The following is a 22,684-nucleotide window of genomic DNA, read 5'->3' on the forward strand; positions in this document are numbered from 1 at the left end:
TGTCGGAGCATTTTCATATGCTCACCCTCCAGCAGGTTCTGCCGTTACTCAGTCAGGGAGACTTCCTAGCAACACTAGATTTGAAAGATGCGTATTTCCACATACCCATGCACCCATCACACAGAAAATATCTCAGGTTCACTATTCAGGATCAACATTATCAGTTCAAAGTCCTCCCTTTCGGAGTAACAACAGCGCCCAGGGTCTTTACCAAGTGCCTAGCGACAGTGGCTGCACACTTACGGAGACAGCACATTCACGTCTTCCCTTACCTGGACGTCTGGCTTATTCAGGCAAAGTCAGCCCAGCAGTGTGCCAGCCACATATCCCACACAATTCACCTTCTTCACAGTCTGGGATTCTCACTGAATTATCCAAAATCACATCTTCAACCCGCCCACGTACGGCAGTACCTGGGCGCGACCATAGACACTCTGGCAGCCACTGCTCAGCCAAATTTAGTGAGGAACAACAGCATGCAACTGCTGATAACAAGGTTCAGACCTCAACACTCCCTTCCAGCGAGAGTGTTCCTGCAGTTGATAGGCATGATGGCCTCCTGCATCTTCATAGTCCCGCACGCGAGACTACATATGCGCCCGCTTCAGGAGTGCTTGGCACGAACAATGGAATCGGACTCAAGGACAGTTGAAAGACCTAGTGTTGGTGAGCGGTCGGGCATACAACTCTCTGCATTGGTGGAATCCAAACCCAATGGCGGAAAAAAACAATCTGAGGATGGAGAGGATGCCCATGCGCACTGTAGTCCAGGGGAGGAGCCACCTATCTCGTGATACTTCAAAGACTCTTCCAGGACAACAATGTGCAATCATCCGGACCCAACACTAGGCGGCGATCTATGCACAGATATGAATTCAGCAGCCCACATGCCTCGAACATTTAAATACTCTAACACATATATACTGCCGTTTAAATATGTATTTACTCGCACATGTACGACTGAGATATACATTCACTCACTAACACACCCATACATACACTCACCCACCCATGCAGTCCATCACAGATGCACTCTTGATACCATGCACCCAGTGAATCACCCACACATCTATTCACAGTCACACACACCCCACCCACACACACACTCAACCACCCATAAAGATACTCAGACAACCAATCAATAACTCATATACACACTCATGTAGCTATTCACAAACCCATGCAGCCGCTTACACACCAACAGACAGATGGATAGAGACATTCAGTTTACTCACCAATCCATGCATTCAGTAAGATACGTTTAATCACTCACTTATACTCAGTTACCCACCCACAAAATAAATCATCCATTCAGACACTTATACGCCCACTCATTCTTCAATACGCCTTTCCCTATATATATTAAACATAGTTAAACTTTACAGAAACACACAGTCACTGGATGTCATCAGTGATGTCATTTGAGATGTCTTCAGTGATGTCATCGGTGATGTCACTGACCAGGTCATGAGTGATGGAATACGTGACGTCATCAGCAGTGCATTGCGAGGGCACGGGTGATAGTTAGCTGAACTAAATATAACGGGGGAATTTCTATGGTTTTGTACGAGTGAAATGTCCAACTAACTATAACTTACCTTAAAACCTATGTTTTTTTCAGTGAATTTCTAAGATTTTTTAAAATACTAATTCCTAACTATAATGAGTCTGAAACCTATAGTTTTTTCAGTGAATATATATACGATTAAAATAGTTTATTTTGTGTTTTTTAAATTAGATTTCTGTCAATATACATCCAACCAAAAAACGCAAGATAATATATATTTATTAGAATACCTCCAATCCCTGTGGACTTTCCGAATATGTTAAGCCAAGGGATCGGCTGTCAGATCGATGGCTATCTTAGGTAAGAAAACCCCTTTAGAAGCCAATACAAGTGCTAAATCACTTTTGCTCATAGAAAGCACACAATTAGTGATCAATTAAAACATGTACTCCTGGCCACCAACATGTGCGCAGAGCCAATGCATCTCTGCAGAACTTCTGAAACCTCTTTTTGGTTGATCACATAAGGTAATACGAACGTTGCGCTGTCAAGCCAGACCTAAAAAGGTCAACATTTCTTTTCTAATTTACAAGCTATGCCCTAATCTGTAGTGAATAAGAAGAACTAAGGGGTAAAGAAATAAAATTTAAAAAAATGATCCAATAAATGTATTTGTACTGCTGGGCCAGGAGCTGCATACAATGGATTAATCACTTGCTACCCTGGACGAATCTAACCCTCTTCAAAAGACTAGTGGTGTAACCAGATGGACAGAGATATCAGACAAAAAAATTCTCAGCATACAGTGGCATTTGTCTGGGGAGACCGCGGATAGCCAATGTCATGCGATCTGTTTCTTGGAGTGATTCCTATTCTGCAAGAGATCACAAATAGGAGAAGCAGGGCCCTAAATGACTATGGTTAGGCACGCCCAAAGAAAATTCCCTGCCAACAAGCGGCTACCACTGTAGAGAAGAACTAATTTCTTTACCACAGTCACATATTTGATAAACTTTGATACAATCCTTATCATAGCCAGCTCAAGGAACTGTTAAAGATTGCAGGAATTGCTGTTAGCATGAGCTAAAAGCCATTTTGTTCTTGGCAGCCATTTTAGTTAGCCATGTGCTCACCATGTGCTTTCTCCCTCTTCCAGAGCCTTGCACATGCTCAGAAAGACCTGTAGCTGCCAGAATGCACCTGCTCCTAGGTAGAACTGTCAGGCTATTCTTACTGATGCAAGCAGTTTAGTCACCCCTCCCACGTTGCTGAGCAAGCAAATTTTGTATACCCATATTAGTTAAATAGTATTCTTGTATGTGCCAGGACCTCCCCTTGGTTTTATGCTGACTATGTAACAAATGCATATACAAGGCCCCTGTTCTCTGTACTCCTTAGACTGTCTCCTACAGTGGCCTGAGGGTACTGTGTGACGCAGTCTCCCTCATGTGAGGTTAATAAATGCATTGTATTTATATTACAGCCTCCTTGCCAATCTCTTCTTTGTTGGGTTAAAGGACCAGGTGTATCAGTGAACCCCTAAAAAGGTTTTTATTTCTACAAATGGCGCCCGAACGTGGACCTCATCGGAGAAGCGGCTATCCAAGGGAGCAGTCTTGACAGGAGACAGGAATCTACTGAGGACGGGACAGGAATCTATTGAGGAGGTACCCTGCACACAGATTCTTTGTCTTTGCAGACCCATGTGGTTCTGGTTTCCCTGATCTGGTCCTCCGGGTGTTAGCCACTCCCGACTGAGACCTTCTTTGGCGTGAGTATTCTAAAACGACCGTTAGGTCACTCAGAACTTGGCAGTGGTAGGCTGGAGATTTGTGCTTGGTAAGGTCGTCGACATTTGTTTGGCCAAAATTTTGACTGGTTTGGAAAAATTGCAATTTGTATAGGCAGAGGAGAAACTTTGAAAACTTGAACGGCACACTTTGAGTTAAGTGCTACTTTGTGTATAATATTGTATATCTTACAATATTCTTGGCATGCCTGTTTCAAGCGCACTTCGTAGAATGTGCTGCTTTCTTGGAGGTACCAATGTGAATCTTGAGAGTACGCAGCTGACTCCCCCCAGAGGGGTTACCTAAATAGGTTTAGGTATATTAATAAAATGGTATTTCTTCCCTGGTGACTAGTACATCATGGAACCAAATATATCTATGCAAAGGATCCAGATCTGTGCACTTAGTAACATTCATAAGTTGTGATATGCAGAGCGCTTTTGAGTGTCCTGCCAGCCAAACTAGAAATTTGGTGTATTTTAAAAAAAGGTCTGAGGCTTGCGCCTGGGTTTTTAATATGGCAGTCTTTTGGCTGTATTTCTCTTGGTGTAATTTCTGTACCTTTTTTTTTTTAGAGCTCTTTGTAAATATGACTTACAATTGGTATTTACAAATGGTTTGGTTCCAGTACAGTCTGTGGGCTGTTTTTTGTTGTTGTATGTGGTTGTGGACTGACATGCTTGAAAGTACTTGTTTCACTAAGCAGACTTATGTTTTTTGTGTGAGAATGGCTTTCTTTAAACAAGTAGAGTTGTGTGTTCTGAGTGTATGACCCCCTTGTTGAAAATTTTTGGAAGAAGGTCAATTGGGTTTTTTGTTGTCATTCTGTTATGCAAATGTCATTGAAAGAATTACATTTTAAAATTCAAGAAATTAATTCTGTAACATACGCTAAATAGCTGCACGCTATCATTAAAATCGAAAGAGTAAGAAATTATACACGTGTGCAAATTGCCACAATGGTAAAGATAAATTAGAATTCACAATCAATAGGAATAAAATAGGCCTCATAGAAAGGAAGAAAAAACAAAATTGTGTGCTTTACACACCTAGGACTCAATATAAAATGTTACGGCATTCTCCTTAGATACATTGTATTAGATATTAAAAGGAATTCACATTATCAGAGTAATTAGTTGCTGGTTAAATAAAAGCGCATCTTGTGTACAAACATTCAGAACGATAGATTTTGACTGGCTTGCAATGCCCGACTTTTAAATAGATTGAACCGTGCTTAAATTTCCTGCACCAGGAAAAGAGCTTTCAAACAGCTGTGTTTAAGCTGTCTCACCGAGAAGAAGCTGTCTGACACAACAAAAGGAGATTACACTTTTTCAGGACATTTCAATTCTGCAAAGGGTTTTTTTCCTGAGAAAGGCGTAGAAATTGACGCCTGCCGGTCAGAGCACAGCTGAGTCAATAACACATGGCTATTCTTGGTCACAAGCTGTAGGAAGGTGGATATCTGACTATGGTTACCCCCAACTTTTTGCCTAGTGTCTAGCTGGTTTTTCGACTTAGTTGGCCTGAGATCCTGCCATTCAGGATCTTGGCCTGTCTGCTCTCTCTTTAAAATGGACTCCATGTACCCTAGGTACATACACAATTGGGAAGGATCACCTTATTGGACCCTGTACAGTGTACCCTAGGTACCCAGGGCATAGGTGTAACCTAGGCCTCCCAGGGGCTGCAGCATGTATTATGCCACCCCTGGTCTGGCCATCCAATTTGACACAACTGGCTGATCACTCAGCTGGGGTAAGTTGGTGTACCCACCTCTTACTTAGGTGTAGTATGCCTACACCTAACCTTAAATGGGACACATGTTAACCTATAGGTCACTCCTATGGCAGGCCTTAACAATCCTGAAGGCAGAGTGCTTGGTTTCATGTGAGATGGTGCTCTGGCATGAGCTGAGCCTGTCTGCAGTAGTCGGAACAACTTCCTTCTACCGTTTCCAGATATCGTCATACCATATACTCAAGTGCATTATGAACCTCGCGGTTAAATGCTATCTTTGGTTTGGCTTTATCATAACATGTCGAGTAAGGTGTCATACGAATTGGAATACTAACCCCTCGCCAATTCTGGTGACGGTTAGCATTCCACCCTTCTAGAGGGACACGACATGTACAGATCCTGAAACCCGGGTAAAATCAGACATAGCCTCAGCTCCACAAAATGGACGCTGCCACCACCGACACAAGTCTGCCCTCCTGCTGCTGGGAGTCCTTCCAGCTTGGGAGACGTGGACAAAGGGTTTCCTGCCAGGGGAGGTGCGAGCACCACCCCAGACAGGATTTTGTGTATTGGTCAGGTAGGGCTTGAATAGAATAAGACATGCCTGAGGCTCACAAGGAGCCTCGGTGCATATGCCAGTTCAAACCAGTCCTGGGGCACACCAGCCCCAGACCTGGGGCGAGCTGGACAAAGGATTGGGGGTGTAACCACCCCCCTTCCTGGTCCCACCCTTAGGGAGGGACCTAGCAGGTAGTCCGGCCCCTAGAATCCGCTTAAAGGTAGGAGCTGTGGCCTAAGACTTCAGACATCCTGGAATCAACTTAACACTAAGAAGAAGACGGGAACTTCGACGTTCTGCTGCACAGAAGACTGAAGGAAATCTCCCCTATGGTCAGGGAGTGACCATCTTGCTAACGCAAGCACCATCCAGCAAATCGACGTCTGCTTTGCCGCCGCCTCCTGCCGGAGCCCGAGCCCAGAGACAGACAAGAACTGGACCTCCAGACCTCTCACCGCCCGATCCACAGTCCCTGCAAAGAAGGAACCCGTGGAGGCACCGAGACACGTCGAGCCAGCCATCTTGGAAGACACTCGACAAGCTGCAAGCGCGACAACAGAGGCTCCCTCCGAGTTGTGCTTTGGGTCCTGAGAAGCCCAACATCCGAGCAGCATCTGCACCAAAGGTGAGCCCTCCAGCATCTCCACGATCTGCGTGGGGCCCCTCTGCACTTTGCGACTCGACGCGCCTACCCGGTCCCTGGCCCGTTGGCTAGAGGCCATCTTGGCGAACCTTTTTGAAAACTACGACGCTGGTCTGGTTGCTCCAGACTGGCCCCAGCTTCCCTCCAAAGGAGCAGCCCCTCTGACCTTGCTGGTCAGAGTTACAAGCTTTCTTCGATTCCTGTGACTCCTGCTTTTGCCAAGGCTTGTTTGCTTCTTCTGAGTCGCCGACACCGCCGACAGCGAGAGCCTGCGTGGGACAGCTCGTGAACCGACTCCTGGACGTCGTCGACCTTCAGGGACCACGTGGCTGCAGAGACAAGCTACACCTCTTCACCTGTTTGCACCAGACATCGCCTGGTACCTACCTGGTGCCACGCCGGTCACTGGCTAGTGACTGTGAACACTGTCCCCTCTGCTTACAGGTCTTCTACACTTCCGATCCACCCCTGGATCCACCGCATCTCTTCTGGGCCGACCGCCTGCAGCATCTTTGTCGTCAGGCTCCATTGAACAGATAGACGAAACCCGACGCACTTCGAGCCCTATGCACCCGCTTGGTGTGGGTGAGGTAAAGCTGGCACTCCGGTGCACAAGTGTAGAGTAACATCTCTAATGTCTAGGTTTGAAGTCTTGATTTCGTAGTCCAACCAGAAGACCCTTCTAGCAGTAACTTTTGAACTTTTACGCACCCATTGAAAACCTTTGGGAGCCCGCGTGTAAATTTCCTCACTGCACACGCGACCCGTGGACCTCCTGGTCACTAACTAAAGTTAGCTCCTTGTAGGCCCAGCGATTCTAGAGGCCCTAGGCCTTTTCCCTTTCCTGTTTGTGGTACTTATACCACTATTTTAGTATATGGTTTGAGCGGCCAGCAGGGCCTATCCATATAAAGTGCAACTTCTGTATATTGTGATACTTTCTTGTTTAACGATTTGTGCTCCTGTGCTCATAAAGAGTCTAGGGGATACTTTGAGTAATAAATACATATATATTTTGAATATATATCTGTGTGGTGTCCTTTCATTGGTATAAAGGGGGGGGGGGGTTACATATGGTAAAACAGCTTGCTTAACACACTTAAACGAGTTTAGCCTCATAGACTGCTTAGCCTACGCTACCACTAGGGCATCTGGTCCGAAAAGGTTGACTTACAACCACACCATAAGGGTTGCTTGGCATAGTACAAGGTGGTCACTTTAATTAGTGAACATCATATACCAGGCCAACTTCTCACACAAGCTACAAGGGAAAAATGCTGGGTCAACTAGATCTTAAGTTAGTGCAAACGTGGTTTGAAAGCGTGCATTGAAAACTGCTGATTTTAAAAGACAGTTTCATTATTTTGGATAACAGTGAAAGGATTAAAAGTAGGGATTTTCTTTCTTGTTGCTTTTTATTTATTTAAGAAGTTTTATATAGCGCTGGCCTGACCCTAGGGTATCGGAGCACTTTACAGCAGAAAACATTGCAGAGATTCACGACAACACAAACCAGAAGAGTGACACATTAACAGTGCAGGACAGTCTTAGTCTTTGGAGTCCTTCGAAGCCTTGGCGTTGGAGCAGTGCGCGGTGTCAGCTAGCTGCTCCGATTGATCCTATCCACTCTCTAGGGAGCGGTTGAGGAACAAGATTTTGAGTTGGCTTTTGAATTTTACAAAGGAGAGAATGGTTCGGATGTGAGGGGGAATAGAGTTCCAGATTTTTGGAGCGCTACCGGCGAAGGACCGATCCGCAGTTTTTTGTTTTCGAGTTTTTGGTGGGATGAGTAGAAGGGAGTTTGAGCTTCTGAGCTTCCTGGCCTGACCGGCTTTTTTGAGTTTTTTTGCCAGATATTCGGGTTTGCCGGTGTTTAGGGCTTTATGTGTGAGGCAGGCTGTTCGGTAGCTAATCCGACATAAGTACATCTGTGGATCTGATGGTAAAATAATCACTGCTCTTTAAAAAGTGGCGCAAGCTATTTTAGGTTTAAGTAAAGCTTCTGTGCTCAGTGTTATAAATAAATCCATTTAAAGGCGAAAGGAATGAGGCTGTGGAACGATCAAAAGGGTTGGTGATCATTATTTAAGAAGAAAAAAAAAAGATTTTTGACTATATGGATAAAGAAATTCTTAAAAAGAATTGCACTAAAAATCGTTTTTGATCTCTATGGTGTCTAATAATCATACTGTGAAAAATAAATAGCTCCTAGCATCAAAGGGGGGTGAGTAAAATGTGAAATTTAACTTTACCCAGGCATATAAAAACTCTTTTTATAAGGGTGTACCTTATACTTTTCTGATCCCCCATTCCTGGGATATCTAGAGGACACTCTGGGGGTCCCTAATATGCCAAAACATTGTAGGTTATTCATTTTTTAGTGCCCCTGCCATCAAAGTCGAATTTGGGCAAAATTTACTTTTTCAAAGCAGTTCTGCCACTCAGGGCAGTTTTGAAACAGATCTCAGGCTTCAGTAATGCACACATGCAAGTATAGAACAGACAGCTGACCTCTATACAGCTAGACAGCACACCACACACAAATGAAAATTAGTATAAAGAAACCAGCAGAAGTTATCCTACCTTTAAAATTGTTAGACCACAAGTACGGAACAAGACTGCCTTTCAGCTGTGATTCTTCAGAGTTGCTTTCAATGGAAAGACCGCATGGAATAGCCTTACTGACAGGGGACAGCAGATTTAAGGGTCAAAGGCCAAGGTCCGTTTTTAGAAACTGACCAGCCCTACTGAACGTACACTTCCACGCAGGGAGTCACTGTGACAGTCCGGATTCTCACATTGTAGGGTAAAGCACTACAGATCTGTTTTTGGTAACATTAGCTACAGAAAATATTGCATATTCTGTTAGGAGCACATAGGGATATCACTAATCTGTAGGAGTGTAGGAGATATGCAGGTGGGGTTTATCCTATTGAATAACATTATCAAGGAATAGCAGCGTTTGTAGGTCATATGCAGAGAATAGCTCTGCCATGTATATAGCACTAATGCTTTTAGTTTAAAGATTACTGTGCAAGGGCTACAATAAGGAGGCAATGGGATTCAGTTTGCATTCATGCGCCCTCATGTTACACTAGTACAATTGCTAAAGGAATTGGTAGTTGGTTATTAATGTTTTCTAGCTAGCTCAATGTGCCATTTACCTCCTACAAGTTTGTTTGTGCCCAGCTGCCAAAACTAGTGTAGATAGTGTCGACAGAAGGTAAACCTGTTTCAGATTTCCTACTGTCGAAATGGGGGAAGGAGGTTAGATCCTCTGTAAATTAAGGGTAGGCAAATTTATGTTTTCTCTCTCTCTTTTTCTCACTCTCTTTTGAGCCTGTCTAAGCTGTCTACGAAACGGCCATGAGACATTTAATTGGCTATTCAGTAATACTGTTTTAAAATTGTTAGAATTAATAAAATGAATAAATAAATACGTCATGTTACTGCCCATCCTGTCTGATGAAATTATGAAAGAACGAGTAGTCTAGATTGCTGTTCCCTTATTTGACCTTTAAGGGGAAACTATATGTTATTCTCATTCTACATACAGTTTTGCAAGGGCATTGCTAGTCTTTTATTAGTTAGTCTGTGTAATTGAGCTGACAGCCCTTATTAGAGCTGGTGAATAGGGCTTTTTTCCTTTAAAAATGTTGCATAGTCCACATCGTGAAAAGTAGAATGCATAAGGTTTATAATATCAGGGAAGGCGCCCATGTGATCCTCAGCAAACATTTTTCAAGGAAAATATTGTTTTATAGGAGTTTGTTTGTTACCACATGTTCTGCTGGAGAAATGTATGTACCCACTGCGTTGAGTTTTTTTTAGTTCTTTATGTAAAAAGAATCCCTGTTAAAATAGCAGTTTTAGATTTTCCCGCTGCGCCTAGAACATGAGAGCATGGTCCTAAGCGTACAATGTTAAATAGATGAAGTGGTTCTTAGGTGCCTTGCTAATGTATGGGGTGCCCCAAGACTTGAGAAGGTATTCTGAGACTATCCTCTCTGTTGATAGATTTAATTGTATGCCTTGTCTAAAGACCTTTTGTTCTGTCCACCAATAGATATTTGCTGCCCTACAACCATTTCTAGAGGGGTCCGGACATCAGATCCAGCCTGAGGAGTCAGCACCAGTCCAGCTTGAAGCCAAGGTGAAGGTAACCAGCACAGACGTTGCTGGCAACCAGGATCTCAGTGAAGGTAGCAGGCCGGAAGCACTGGGATGTGGAGTGTGTACCCCTGCCACTGTCTTGGGCGAAAGACGGGGTCACAAATCAGAATGGAGAATTTATCCTTTGTGGATCCAGTTGTTGGTGCCCAGCTGAGAGTCATAGACCGACAAGAATGGCAAGGAGGCTTTTGCTTGAGGTGACCCCCTTTGAAACAAGGGTTGCTTCAGGTACTTCAGCATCACACCCCTCAATCCTGGCTGTGAAATAAATGAAAGTTTACACCTTTGTTGATCAAGGAATGCCTGGGCATACTGGGTACAATCTGTGGCCTCAACGAAAGAGCAGTGTGCCAGAGGAGCAATACAGGAGTGAGGGAAGGACTTGAGTTCAGGGTACATGTGCTGTGCCTTTGGTGCCTGTTAGATTAAAGTGAAGAAAACTGGTGCACTGCCCGAGACACTGGACAGGATCGCTGAGGGCATTTGCCCCGGAAGGTGATTGCTCTATCCTGAAAGAAGAAACTTTTCCCTTGAAACTAGGCCGTGATTTTTTTATTTTTTGAGTTGAAAGTTGTGCAGCTCCACCGTTGGATGAACAATAGGAGCCTGCCTGTGAGGCTCAAACGGACACAGGGAGAAGACTCCCCTCTGGCAGGTTGTACAACGGCTTCAATTTCCCAAGGACTTCTTTTTGTTAGCAATGAACTCCTTTGGTCGTCCCATTTCTGAGAAGGAGCAGCACTTTGCGGTTCCTCGTCCTAATTCCCATGGTCCCGTTTGGTCCTCCTAGTCCCCTGCAGCCAGGATTGTTTTTGTAATAATATGTCTGACTGCTTTAATATTTGCATTAGGAATAATGTTTATTCTGCAAGAGAAACTGCAGGCCTGTTATTTCCTCTTTATGTCAGTTTATCGCAACAAATGAGTGTATACCTGTTAGCCAAGTAAATCCCTTCCAAAGATAGTGTATTTTAAAAAGTTACATCTGGCCCTTTAGAACAGGCTCGAGCACGAAGATGGGATGGTCTCCGTAGACAGTAGGAAGCAGATTAAATCCTTAGTCCAGAGCAAGAACATGCTTTCAGTTTCGGAACAACTGTAAGTGGTGGCCAAATGACTAAGCAAATTTTCAAGGCCTAGTTCTCTATCGCAGCAAACTTAAAAATGACCAGGTTTGAGAAGAGAGCAGCAGATGAACAGAAACTGCACATTAGATATAAAACATGCCATAATTGCTAAGGAAGTAAAACAACAGTTCAAATCAGCACAAGTAAGAACTTGGAAAGCACAAGTAAGAACTTGGAAAGCACAACAAAGAGAAAGAAAATAGTAGGACTGTATTTAGAACAAACCGTAAACACCTTTATTGCCTCGATGGCGTATTCCACCTGAAACAACCGCCCTTCGGGAGAGAAAGTATTGACGCCCCTGTCAAGGAAAACAAACACATGTTGTTTGGCTGTGTTCGGAGGAGCGGCAATCAGATTTTATGTATTTTTTTATGCTTATATTACTCGTACATGTGGGGGTAACACTGAGGGAAGCAACAGAGATATAGAATTAAGATGCAGTATGGCGATTTACTTCATCTGTGGTAATGCTTGCAGAAATAACAGGCATACAACTGTGCCGGATTATCTATCTCAGGTACGGCATTAGGGTTCTTCAAACTCAATTCCTATTTCGCTAAAATTGTGGGTTAGAGCAGCCTACACAGAAGCAGTAACCAGAAGGATCATTGAACTTGCCAGATGCGAATAGCCAGGCCGTTTCACAGGTTGCTTTTGAGAAATGGCTTACATGATCAAACTTTACCACTGCTGTTTCAGTATTACTGCTTCCATTGGAGCAGTACATCACTAATTGTAGGTTCAAATAAATAAATGCCCAACACGTGGAGGTGAAGTGAAAATTTTGTGTGTGTTGAAAGTGTTATGTACTTTCAAAGACACACGACTACCAAAGAGTGGGCCCACACATGACTCTTGGCAAGGTGGACCTGCAAACCTGATCTACTGATGCTACATTTCACTATTCCTCGAGAGCCTTGACCTTAAATGGAGTAACCCATTTAAACTGTGTTCATTGGTATTCTGGCCCCGGGAACATAGTGGTAAACAACAGTCCCCACACAGAAAGCTGCACCTCACTGCTCCAGTATCCCAAGTAAGAGCATTTCAACCCCATTTCAATAAAGACAAGTCTTCTTACATATCATCAGTCACAAAATCAGTTAGGGCAACAACCATTTTTGGGGGGGGGGGGACGGTCAGAAAAGGAACAGGCTTAAAATGTAAATTCATGTTTGACAGAGAAAAAGAAAAGAGTAGCTCTATCTCAGGTTGTTGCATAGCCAGAGTAGCCCAACTAGGATGATCATTTGCACAGTAGCGGCTGATGTAAGAAATGCGGTGCGGTGGGCAGCACAAGGGGGCTGAAATAAAACTTTTTTAAAACCTACAAGAAAACGTACCCGCCGGTCTTTCGCTCGCCGCCCTGCTCCCCGGGCTTCTCAACTTGGCACAGGCTGAAGCCCCCAGCGTCCCCAGTGTCCACTCCCGACGCTGCTCTCAGCATGAGAACAGCGTAGGGATTGGAAAGAGTACTTGTTTTGCGCTCCATTGGCCGCTTGGAGCCTGTGGATCTCTCTACTCCGCAATACTGTCGGGTTGGAGGATGTCAGAGCGCATGATGGTATGGCTGGCCTGACACGGCCGGCCAAACCCTCATGCGCACTGACAGCAGGGCCCACCACTCCTCCTTCCCTGCTGCAGTGCTGTGGCCCGCACCCCCAAAACTCAGCCGCAGGACAAAAAATAAAATAATCTGCAATAAGATAATTTTATTTTGTGTTTGCCTCTGCGGGCAGTGAGACAACGCTCCTCCATATAGCAGAGGAGCCGCCCCTGCAGTTATCAATATTTACATGGCACTGAAAGGAAATGCATAGAAAGAAAGGGAAACAAGCATTGGTATAGCCAATAGGTCTCGCCTTTGGGACCTTATAAGTGTTTAGCCATGCAACAGTTAATGTTGTTGCACCAAGGATATTGTGCTGCATAACTAAATACTTATAAGGTCCCAAAAGCGAGACCTATTGGCTATGCCAATGCTTGTTTTTTTTTATGCCACATTTTATGTTTTAAAAAAAGCAAAGGGGTAGCACAAGGGAGAAAGGAGCAGCAAAAAAGACAACAAAAGGAGGGGGCTAAGGAAAAAACAAAACTAGGGGGGGTGTGAGCAGGAGGAAGAGGATGGGTAAGTGTAGGTGCAGGAGGGGAGAAGAAATAGTACCTCAATCACAGCGCAAACAGCGGACAGATTCTGATTACTTTGAATCAATCTGTGCTTGGTCCCTGCTCCAAATAAAACAACAGCATCGACACATGGCCTGTGCTGGCCAATTAGAAGGCTGCAAACAAGAGTGACACTGAAGTCAACAAATGGTAAGCAATGGTCGGCTGCAATCCCTTTATTGTTGAAAACAGTGTCTCGCAAGCCAGAGGGCATGTGCTGTTGCCCGCTCGACGCATGCAGTGGCTGAGTTAGCCAACCCATGGTGAATGCGGAGTCCTTCATTGTGTGGCATCTCACCGCTGTGCAGATGAGTGAATACCTATCAAGGACCACTGGGCAACGAACACTACAAGCACATTCGTTTGTACAGGAGACCCTTTGCCTTGTATTGTGGAAATGAATGTCTCTTCCACAAATGCAACATATGAGCCGGGGAGTGGGATGAGCTCTTTCTGTGATGCAGTCCTGATCTGAAAAGTGCCTTTTTTTTTCTTTTTTTTTTTTTAAAAAATCGGCTAATTAAGCCCGGCGGAGGAAAGCAAAAGGTCGAGGTACGTGCAGAGAGAACTCCTGCGCCTGTCTGCACAAACCGATACAACTCAAAGCACCGAATGTGGCGGGCGCATGTTTGTTTTAGATAGGATCATCCCTTCCATTTGTATGGGCCAAATGGAAGCGTTCACTGGTCAAACAGGGACGCAGGTGCAGTGAGGAGTCTGTGAGATACATCTATTGGCACTGTTGTGGGGGAGTGTCAAAATAAACACTCATCTCTAAACTCAAGTGGGAGAAATGTGTGGGTTATTTTCCAACTGGATATTCGCTGACGGTGGTACTCAAACGGATTGTAACACAAGCAGTACTACTAATGCATACAAAAAGAGTACTAGCTCTGCACAAGGGTGGAGAGCATATGGATTTAGGGGGGGAAGGCATATGGACGCGGGGTGGGGGCTGGAGTTAGAATGTACTATCAGCTGCCCACGTGGCGGTGCAGGTGGAGTTTAATGAATATGTAACGCCTTTCATTGTGTGGGCGGCAAGAACTCCCATCTGTAAATCAATATCGGTTGAATAATGGATTCCGTAGGCCTTTGAGCCCCCCTAAACGCCCCCTGCAGAAAGTGTCGATAGCCCCCGAGACCCTCCTATCTCATAGACAATCATAGGCTGAATGGGGAACGTTCAAAGGATGCGGAACCCCTAGAGCACAGGAGCTGCGAGGGCATATCTGACACACGAACACGTGTCTCTGGCAGCTTCTGCCTGTGGCTGCTGAGGCCTGCCATGTCGCATCCTCAGTATTTGGGTCGGGTCCTGTTGGGCGATAGCGGGCAGGGAGCCCATGCAACAGAATCGGCGTTAAAGGCTGCACGTCACCAAGGTGTAATAACCAAAGAAAACAAAGAAATAACTCGAGTCTGTGCTCAGTTTACAAACACAAACGTAACAAGCATTTAATGTAAACCCCCCCCCCCCAAAAAAAACACGCTAGTGATGCGTGCGATTGCGCTGGAAGGGAGGCAGATGGCGGCTGTGCGCGTGCACGCTCACGTGAACGCAAGCACTAGGCCACCAAAAGCCTGTGGGAGCACTTCGAAAACCCCGATACTAAATGTCTAGCAGAGCAGCGCATGCGCTGACTCGGCGAGACCTAAAAAGCTGGTTATGATAAATCATGCACACGAGATTGACACCTACAGTTGGAGGTTTATTTTCCTTTTTTTTATTTTTTTTTTTTATTGACAACACAAACAATACAAAAACCACATATTAGCTGATAATGATAACATATGCATTTGAAAACAAGTAGGCCATATGCGTAGACAGATAAAGGCGTAGAGAAAAAAATAAAATAAAGAAGTTAAAGAAAAGTGCCCCAAATTTTATCAAATTTTTTCATAGATTTCAATCCCCTCGTTTTAGCAATAGCACGCTCCATAGTGTAAATTTCATTTATCAAAAACCACCATTCCAAAATATGTGGGGGTTTCTGAGAAATCCATGCCCTAGCAATGGTCAATCGGGCACAAGAAAATAGTACTGTTAATAAATCTCTATGTGGGCAATTTATAGATTGTACGTTTAGTAGTACAGATGACGGCGAGAGAGAACCATATATGATTTGTTTTTGCGATAAGATATTTTCAAATCCGGTCCAGAACTCGTGCAAGGCTGGACATGAGAAAAATATATGAGTAATATCAGCCGCCACTAGATCACATTTGGGGCACTTAGAACGTGGACTAGATGAAGGGTTTTGAGACCAATTAGAAATTCTATACGGGGTATAATATAAAAAACAAATAGTTTTATATAACTGAATCCTCTGACTCGATGATTGTACCACTTTGTTGACATTGCAAAGTGACGCCGAGATTTTAGTAGCGGTGATATTAATCCCTAGTCTAGATGTCCATTTCAGGGCGATTTTTGGACAGTTGTCGTCTTTGAAATTATTTAAGCATTTGTACCCCATGCTAATTAAAGATTTCTAATTCTCTGAGTAAAAACAAGTCCATAAATCTGAGTCCGAAATTTGAATGATTTTCATCTTACAAATCAGGTAGTCTCTAATTTGCATATATTTAAATCGCATAGATTCAGTTACATTGAAAAGAAATTTAAGTGTTGTAAAATTTAAAAATCCTTGATTTCCATAAAGATCCCCCAGAGAATTAATTCCCAAATTGGCCCAGACGGTCCCAAATCCATCATTAAATATTCCTGGTAGCCCAGGATTGCCCCACAAAGAAAGCTTTGAGTGAAAAAAAGAAGTCTTACATGTAACTAATAAAGATTTCCAAATGGCAACTGCCTCTCTCGCAGTCTTAAACTTAACCCTCTTGAAATAATTAGGGTCATTTACTCTCGCAAGAAATAGGTTAGAGTCATTGCCTAACATAAATTGGTGGTAATAATATTGACTATTGAGATAAAATAAGCTACGAAGACGGCCAAGAAAGGTTGCCAGAAAATATAATTTGAAATCAGGGAAGTTCAAGCCGCCTTTGTTAGTTGGTAATTTAAGCAGAGCGAGCGATCTTCTAGCTTTCTTGTACCCCCAGATATAACTGCTTAGAATCCCGTCTAATTTTTTAAAGAAAGAATTATTAACACGTAGAGGTATAGACCTAAATAAATACAAACATTTTGGCAAAATCTTCATTTTTATTAAGTTAATCCGGCCTATGAGACTTAAAGGTATTTTATGCCATTTTTTAAGCAGACCAGCTACTTCTTTCAGTAATGCATCATAGTTGAGGGTATTTATGTCGCTTATTTTTGCTGATATTTTAACACCTAGATATGTCGCCACTCGACAAGTACCTTGGACAAAAGTCAATGGTTTATAATTTAGTATGACCTGTGTTTTGCTTAAATTTAGTTTGTATCCTGAAATTAAACCAAAAGCATTAGATTCCTTAATTATCATTATAAGAGCTTTTTCTACATCAGTAGAATATATGGCAATGTCGTCGGCGTAGGCAGTGATTTTCAAAGAATTAGAGCCGGATTCCAGTGGGATAATATGAGGTTGAGTTAGTAATGCATTTATGAACGGTTCCATAGAAAGTGCGAAAAGCAGGGGTGAGAGCGGGCACCCCTGCCGCGTACCCCTAAGTATTTTAAAGCCTGGGGAGATCATGCCTGCATAACTAATTTTAGCCGTTGGGGAGTCATATAGGGCCTGTATCCATCTTAGATATTGACCATTGAAGCCATACGCCTTCATTACGGCCCAGAGGTAATCCCACCCGACTCGGTCGAATGCCTTTTCAGCATCTAAGAGTATCATACCGAGTCGAGTGGAATTGACCGCTGCAACATCAAAAGCGGTAATTGCCATATTGACATGGGCTGTAGTGTCCCGGCCAGTGATAAACCCATGTTATTGTGGATTGACCAGCTCCGGCATATAGGGAGCCAATCGAAGTGCAAGAATTTTGGAAAATATTTTAGCGTCTACGTTAATTAATGAAATAGGCCTGTAGGAGCCACATTCCTCGGCGGGGGGGTTTTTTTTTAAGGAAGAAGACTATTTTAGCAGAATTCCAAGAGCTTGGAGCCTTTCCTGTTTGACCAATCAAGTTAATTACTAAACAGAAAAGGGGAAGTATTTCATCCATACACATTTTATAAATTTCTATAGGAAGTGTGTCTTCTCCTGCAGCTTTACCGGACGGGAGAGAAATAATAGCCTTTCTGATTTCAGTAGTGGTGACCATCTCCCCTAATTGCCTGTTCTGTTCAGTTCCTATATTATTGGTAACGTTGTTACCAAGATATGTTTGAATATTGCATGAGGTGGGGTTATTTTCCGGAGTATATAAATGACTATAATATTTAACAAATTGTTCAATTATATCTGTAGTTTGATCATAAATCATATTATCGGGTCCCTTGATAGATTTAATTATTGTATTGGCTTTATCATCCGCGATTTTATAGGCCAGGATCTTGCTGATTTTATCACCACTCTCATATTGAGAGATTTTAAATTTATGTAATTTTACACTACTTCGTTCTTTAAGAATATTTTTAGTAGCAGAACGGAGATTGATAAGCTCTAGTCTTAATTTATCCGCATCTAAGGAGTCTTGCATAAGAGCGTCTGCTAACTGATTTACTAGCAATTGGATTTTAGTGATAATAGTCTTATCCTCTTTACGAAGTTTGGAGTTTTGTGTGAAAACAAATTGTTGAGTAAACCCTCTTATTCTGGCCTTACACGCATCCCAAACATAAATTGGAGAAGTAGAGTGGAGATTTATTTCAATAAATTCAGAAATATGTTTTTTAAGTTTTAATATAAATTCTGAATCTGAAAAAAGATATCTGGGGAATAAGAATAATCTAGTATCTTGCCTTCTTGTAGCTGTATTAAAAATAAAAAGAATGGGATTGTGGTCAGAGGTAAGTCTAGGGCAGACATCGATAGTACTGGATTCTAAAATCCTATCAGAGGCCCAGATCATGTCTATACGGGAGCATAATTTATGAGGTGCGGAGTAATACGTGTAGCCTGGGATTTTAGGATGAAGAATTCGCCAAGCGTCTTTTAGATTATGTAAACGACCTATTTCTAAAATGGCCGCGCGTGTCTTCCGCATACGTTGAAACCCCCTGTGTTTGGTAGTATCTATATCATAGTTAATTATACAATTGAAATCAGCCCCGATTAAAAGTTCTCCTTCCCATTGCAATAGTTCAATGTTTAACCAATCAAAAATATAAGGGTCGTCAATATTAGGTCCATATACAGAACATATAACATATTTACAATTTTCCAAATCAACTTGGATGATTATCCATCGACCCCTTTTGTCTACAGCAGTTTTAATAACATTTAGTTTCAGCTGTCTTTGTTTTAAAATAGCGACCCCTCTAATAGTAGCATTTAAAGTTGTACAAGCAATAACCTCATAACCTGGTAGCTTTAACAAGTTCCTATCTTTGTAGCGAATATGTGTCTCAGTAAGTAATACTAAATGGGGATTATATAGCTTAAGCTCCGCTTGTACTAACCGTCTTTTATTCTTGCAATTAAGGCCAGCGACATTCCATACTAAACAGCTGAGTCTAAGCATTACAGAAGTGTTGGAATATCAACAACTCTAATAAAGACTATCATATATATCAGCTTTTCTTTTTTTTTTATTATTTTCAGTAAATATAGCTATTGTGTTGTCATTTTTATCATTATTGACTACCACCCGTGAACCCTTGCTCCAAACCCACCCCAACCTGGACCTTCCCCCAGAACCCCTGGGGGAGAACACCCCCTTGTTCATGCTGCCGTTTTTAGGGCAGCCGGACTGAGAAGCAGCTGTGGATAGCTCCCTCTGACCCTCTAGCCCCCCCACTCTATCCTAGGAAGAGGAAAAGAAACAAAGAGAAATGCCACCCAGAAAAAGACAAAAAAAAAAAAAAGATTGTCGTATCGCATAATTGACTCCCTAACTAGTGACCCAGTGACCCAACGTTTATGACCAATTTTGCCTAGACAAAATACTTAGTATGATAAACAATCTACTAAAGCCCTAAAGTAGATAGTTATAAGTATCAAGAATTTATCGGAAGTTCTTAGCCAAATTTTGATAATGCGGTCTCAGCTTCCTTAACATCGGTAAAAACGTATGTGTGGCCGCCTTTCATTACTTTCAACCGGGCAGGTTCCTGCAGGAATACCTGTCCGCCCAAAGATTTAAAAGGGTCGATTAATTGCCGCAACTTCCAACGTTTATCCATAGTGGCTTTGCTCAAGTCGGATCTAACAAAAAACGTGACATTGTCAACTTTCATAGGGGAGTGAGGCTTGGCTTTAGAGGAAACCGCTTGCCGTAGTAGATAATTGCCAAAGTAAATCAGAAAAGGCCGTGGAAATTTGCTCTTTATTTCTCTGCGCCAGAGGTAGCCTGTGGACCCTTTGTAGCTGGGAATCCCAGTCCCAGTCTGATAAGTCTGGAAAAGCTCTCCGAAGAAGGTTCACCATATAGGCCCGCGGATCAGATCCTTCTGAACCTTCTGCTATCCCAAAAAGTCGAAGATTCTGCCTTCTTTGGCGATTCTCCATGTCTTTGAGTTTGTTCTGGAGACTTGATATCTGTGTATCATGTTGACTAGTTAAAGTCTCAACCCGTGCAGATGTTTCCTCGATGCCAGCAACCCTTTGTTTTAACTCCGTCACTTCTTGAGTAATTATGCCAAATTTGTTGGTAACTTCTACTAAAGACCTCTGTATTTGACAATTATCCTCTCTAAGCTGCAGGAAGTGTTGTTGCGCCTCATTTCTATGATCTGTCAACATTTTTAAGATCTGATCGAAGGAGGAAGGGTTACTTACTGCACTCCCAGTGTAATCTTGGGTAGGCAAAGTGCCTTCAAGAGTTAAGGGTGTTCGTTGAAAATCTAGATCAGTAGTTGTTACTGGAGTAGAAGCAATAGAAACCTGGGAGTCAGATGAAAGAGTGCCTGTATCAGCAAATGAACCAGTCGAGGCAAGTTGGATTATGTTATCTCCAGTTATGGCAGGGCATTCCTTTAGGTGCTCTTCTTCTCCAGCAAGATTAGTGCCTGAGAGTCGCAAGGCCATATTCTTAACCCCTCCTTTGGCTTGTATCCACCTTCGCAGAGGACTTTCGTCAGAAATAGCTTTACCCCGTGGCTTCAAAACAGGGCCTGAAGCAGACAAAATGGAGGCATTGAGAATCTTCCCTTTCTTTATTTTACGTTTCGCTTTTGATTTTCCCTTTTTGGGGCCAGAATGTCGTATGGGAGGGCTAGACGTATTTTCTTCTTCTTCTTCCTCAACTGAATCTTCATAATCATCGATAGGGCAGTCTTGGGTTTCCTTACGATTCGTTTCATCTTCAGTTGATAAAGGTTGCACGCCCGTAGTAGGAGATGTCAGTGTATCTAAGCTCGTTTCCGTATATTCACAAGTGGGATGAGCGCTGCGTGGGCATTAAGGAGGTTTCAGAGTGTCAACCATGCACGTCCCCTCCCCAGCTAACATAAGAGTCTCTGAGGATGCCTCTAAATGCCTAGATACCTTGCTGGATAGGATATGATTTGTTTCACCAATGTCGCTGCGATTCTCTGATTGTTGGTTTATAATTAGTCCACAACCAGTACCATTACCAATCACAGTCACAGCGTCGTTGAGCACTAAAGGCGAGAAGGGCATGGGAGGGCTGACAGAGACCGCATTGCTCTCAGCAGAAGTCTCAGAAATCAATACGGAGCCTGACCTACTCTGGATATCTGTAGAAAATAAGGTAGGTCGAATGATCTGCTTACCGGAGATTGCAGCTGTTTTCTGGGCTCTCCCTGCGTGTTCTGTCGTAACCTCTGAGGCCGCCGAGGGAGCCGCCAAAGAAACCCGAGATGCCGATATTGCAACACTGTTTCCAGTCAAGACGGAACTTTCAGTGATGAGAGCCCTCCCGGCCCGGGCCGATCTGTGTGCGGTTTTTGGGGCCATAGCGTGAATATCCAAAGAGAGCCGCGTTTCCTTGCCTGAGCGGGAGCAAAGGCCGTGAACAAAGCACACAAGGAGGTTTATTTTCCTAAAACAAAGCTCATCTGACGTTGCAAAGCAGACACACGACTATGAAACAACAAAAGAATAAGCTCTAATTAAAATGGTGAAACGGGATAGCGCCACCAAACATCGTTTTGTGACGCACACTTTGATTCCACATGAGGAAAGACCTATGCTGATCACAAACAAACACAAAATAAACATTTAAAGATGGGATGAGGACCACACCAGTCTTGTGCTAAAACATTACAGAAAAGCTAAAGAGATACCCTGACACACATACGTTGTACAATATCACTGGTGGACACTGCTTTGAGAAGGATAAAACAAGCACTGGCCATGCCAATAGGTCTCGCCTACTTGTTCTTGTACTCGTAGGCGAGACCAATTGACTTTGCCAATGTTTGCTTATAAAGGACACCATGCCACCACCAATATCAGACTGATCTACAATACCATGGGCTCTGTCGGGGAATGGTCAATATCTGGTTTCAGCTAGTCTGGATTCGCAAAAGGCTTTTGGCCACCTGATGCAGTGGTACATGTTTATGGATTTAGAATGGCATTGGGATAGGGATTAGATTTACTGAAAATGTTAGTGCTGTTAAGCTCAACTAGGTGCAATATTTACCCAAGTGGGATTGAATCCAAATACTTCCACCTACAAAGTGGTACAGAGAAAGGATACATGCCACCTTCACTTTTGTTCATCATAATTTCTTAAAGCTTAAGAAGTCAGGATTTGGGTACTGCTTACTAGAATAATTAAGCGTGGTAAAGAAAACACATATTCAGCCTAAACTATTCCATCATTTTTTTCCCTCCAGTCTCTAGTTGCTCAATTCTAGCCTTGTCAGGTACTGTAGAAGAGTACTCATCCATTTCCGGGCATTCTTGAATATTTATTAATCAGGAACATTTTTATGGT

General features: G+C 43.1%; 1 protein-coding gene across 4 annotated transcripts in view; it reads right to left on the bottom strand.

Moving 5' to 3' along the window:
* Nucleotides 1–22,684, bottom strand: part of PSMA5 (proteasome 20S subunit alpha 5) — a 189,817-nt gene that overhangs the window by 48,733 nt on the left and 118,400 nt on the right. For 2 of the 4 annotated variants that reach the window (XM_085652970.1, XM_085652956.1), the window contains exon 2: nt 11,765–11,840. In XM_085652970.1, the coding sequence (XP_085509096.1) occupies nt 11,765–11,840 (76 nt within the window). The remainder of the gene's footprint in view (nt 1–11,764; nt 11,841–22,684) is intronic. The other 2 variants (XM_085652979.1, XM_085652963.1) reach the window with 1 other exon arrangement.

This window comes from Triturus cristatus, chromosome 1_1 (assembly GCF_964204655.1).
Source record: "Triturus cristatus chromosome 1_1, aTriCri1.1, whole genome shotgun sequence".
Lineage (NCBI taxonomy): Eukaryota > Metazoa > Chordata > Amphibia > Caudata > Salamandridae > Triturus > Triturus cristatus.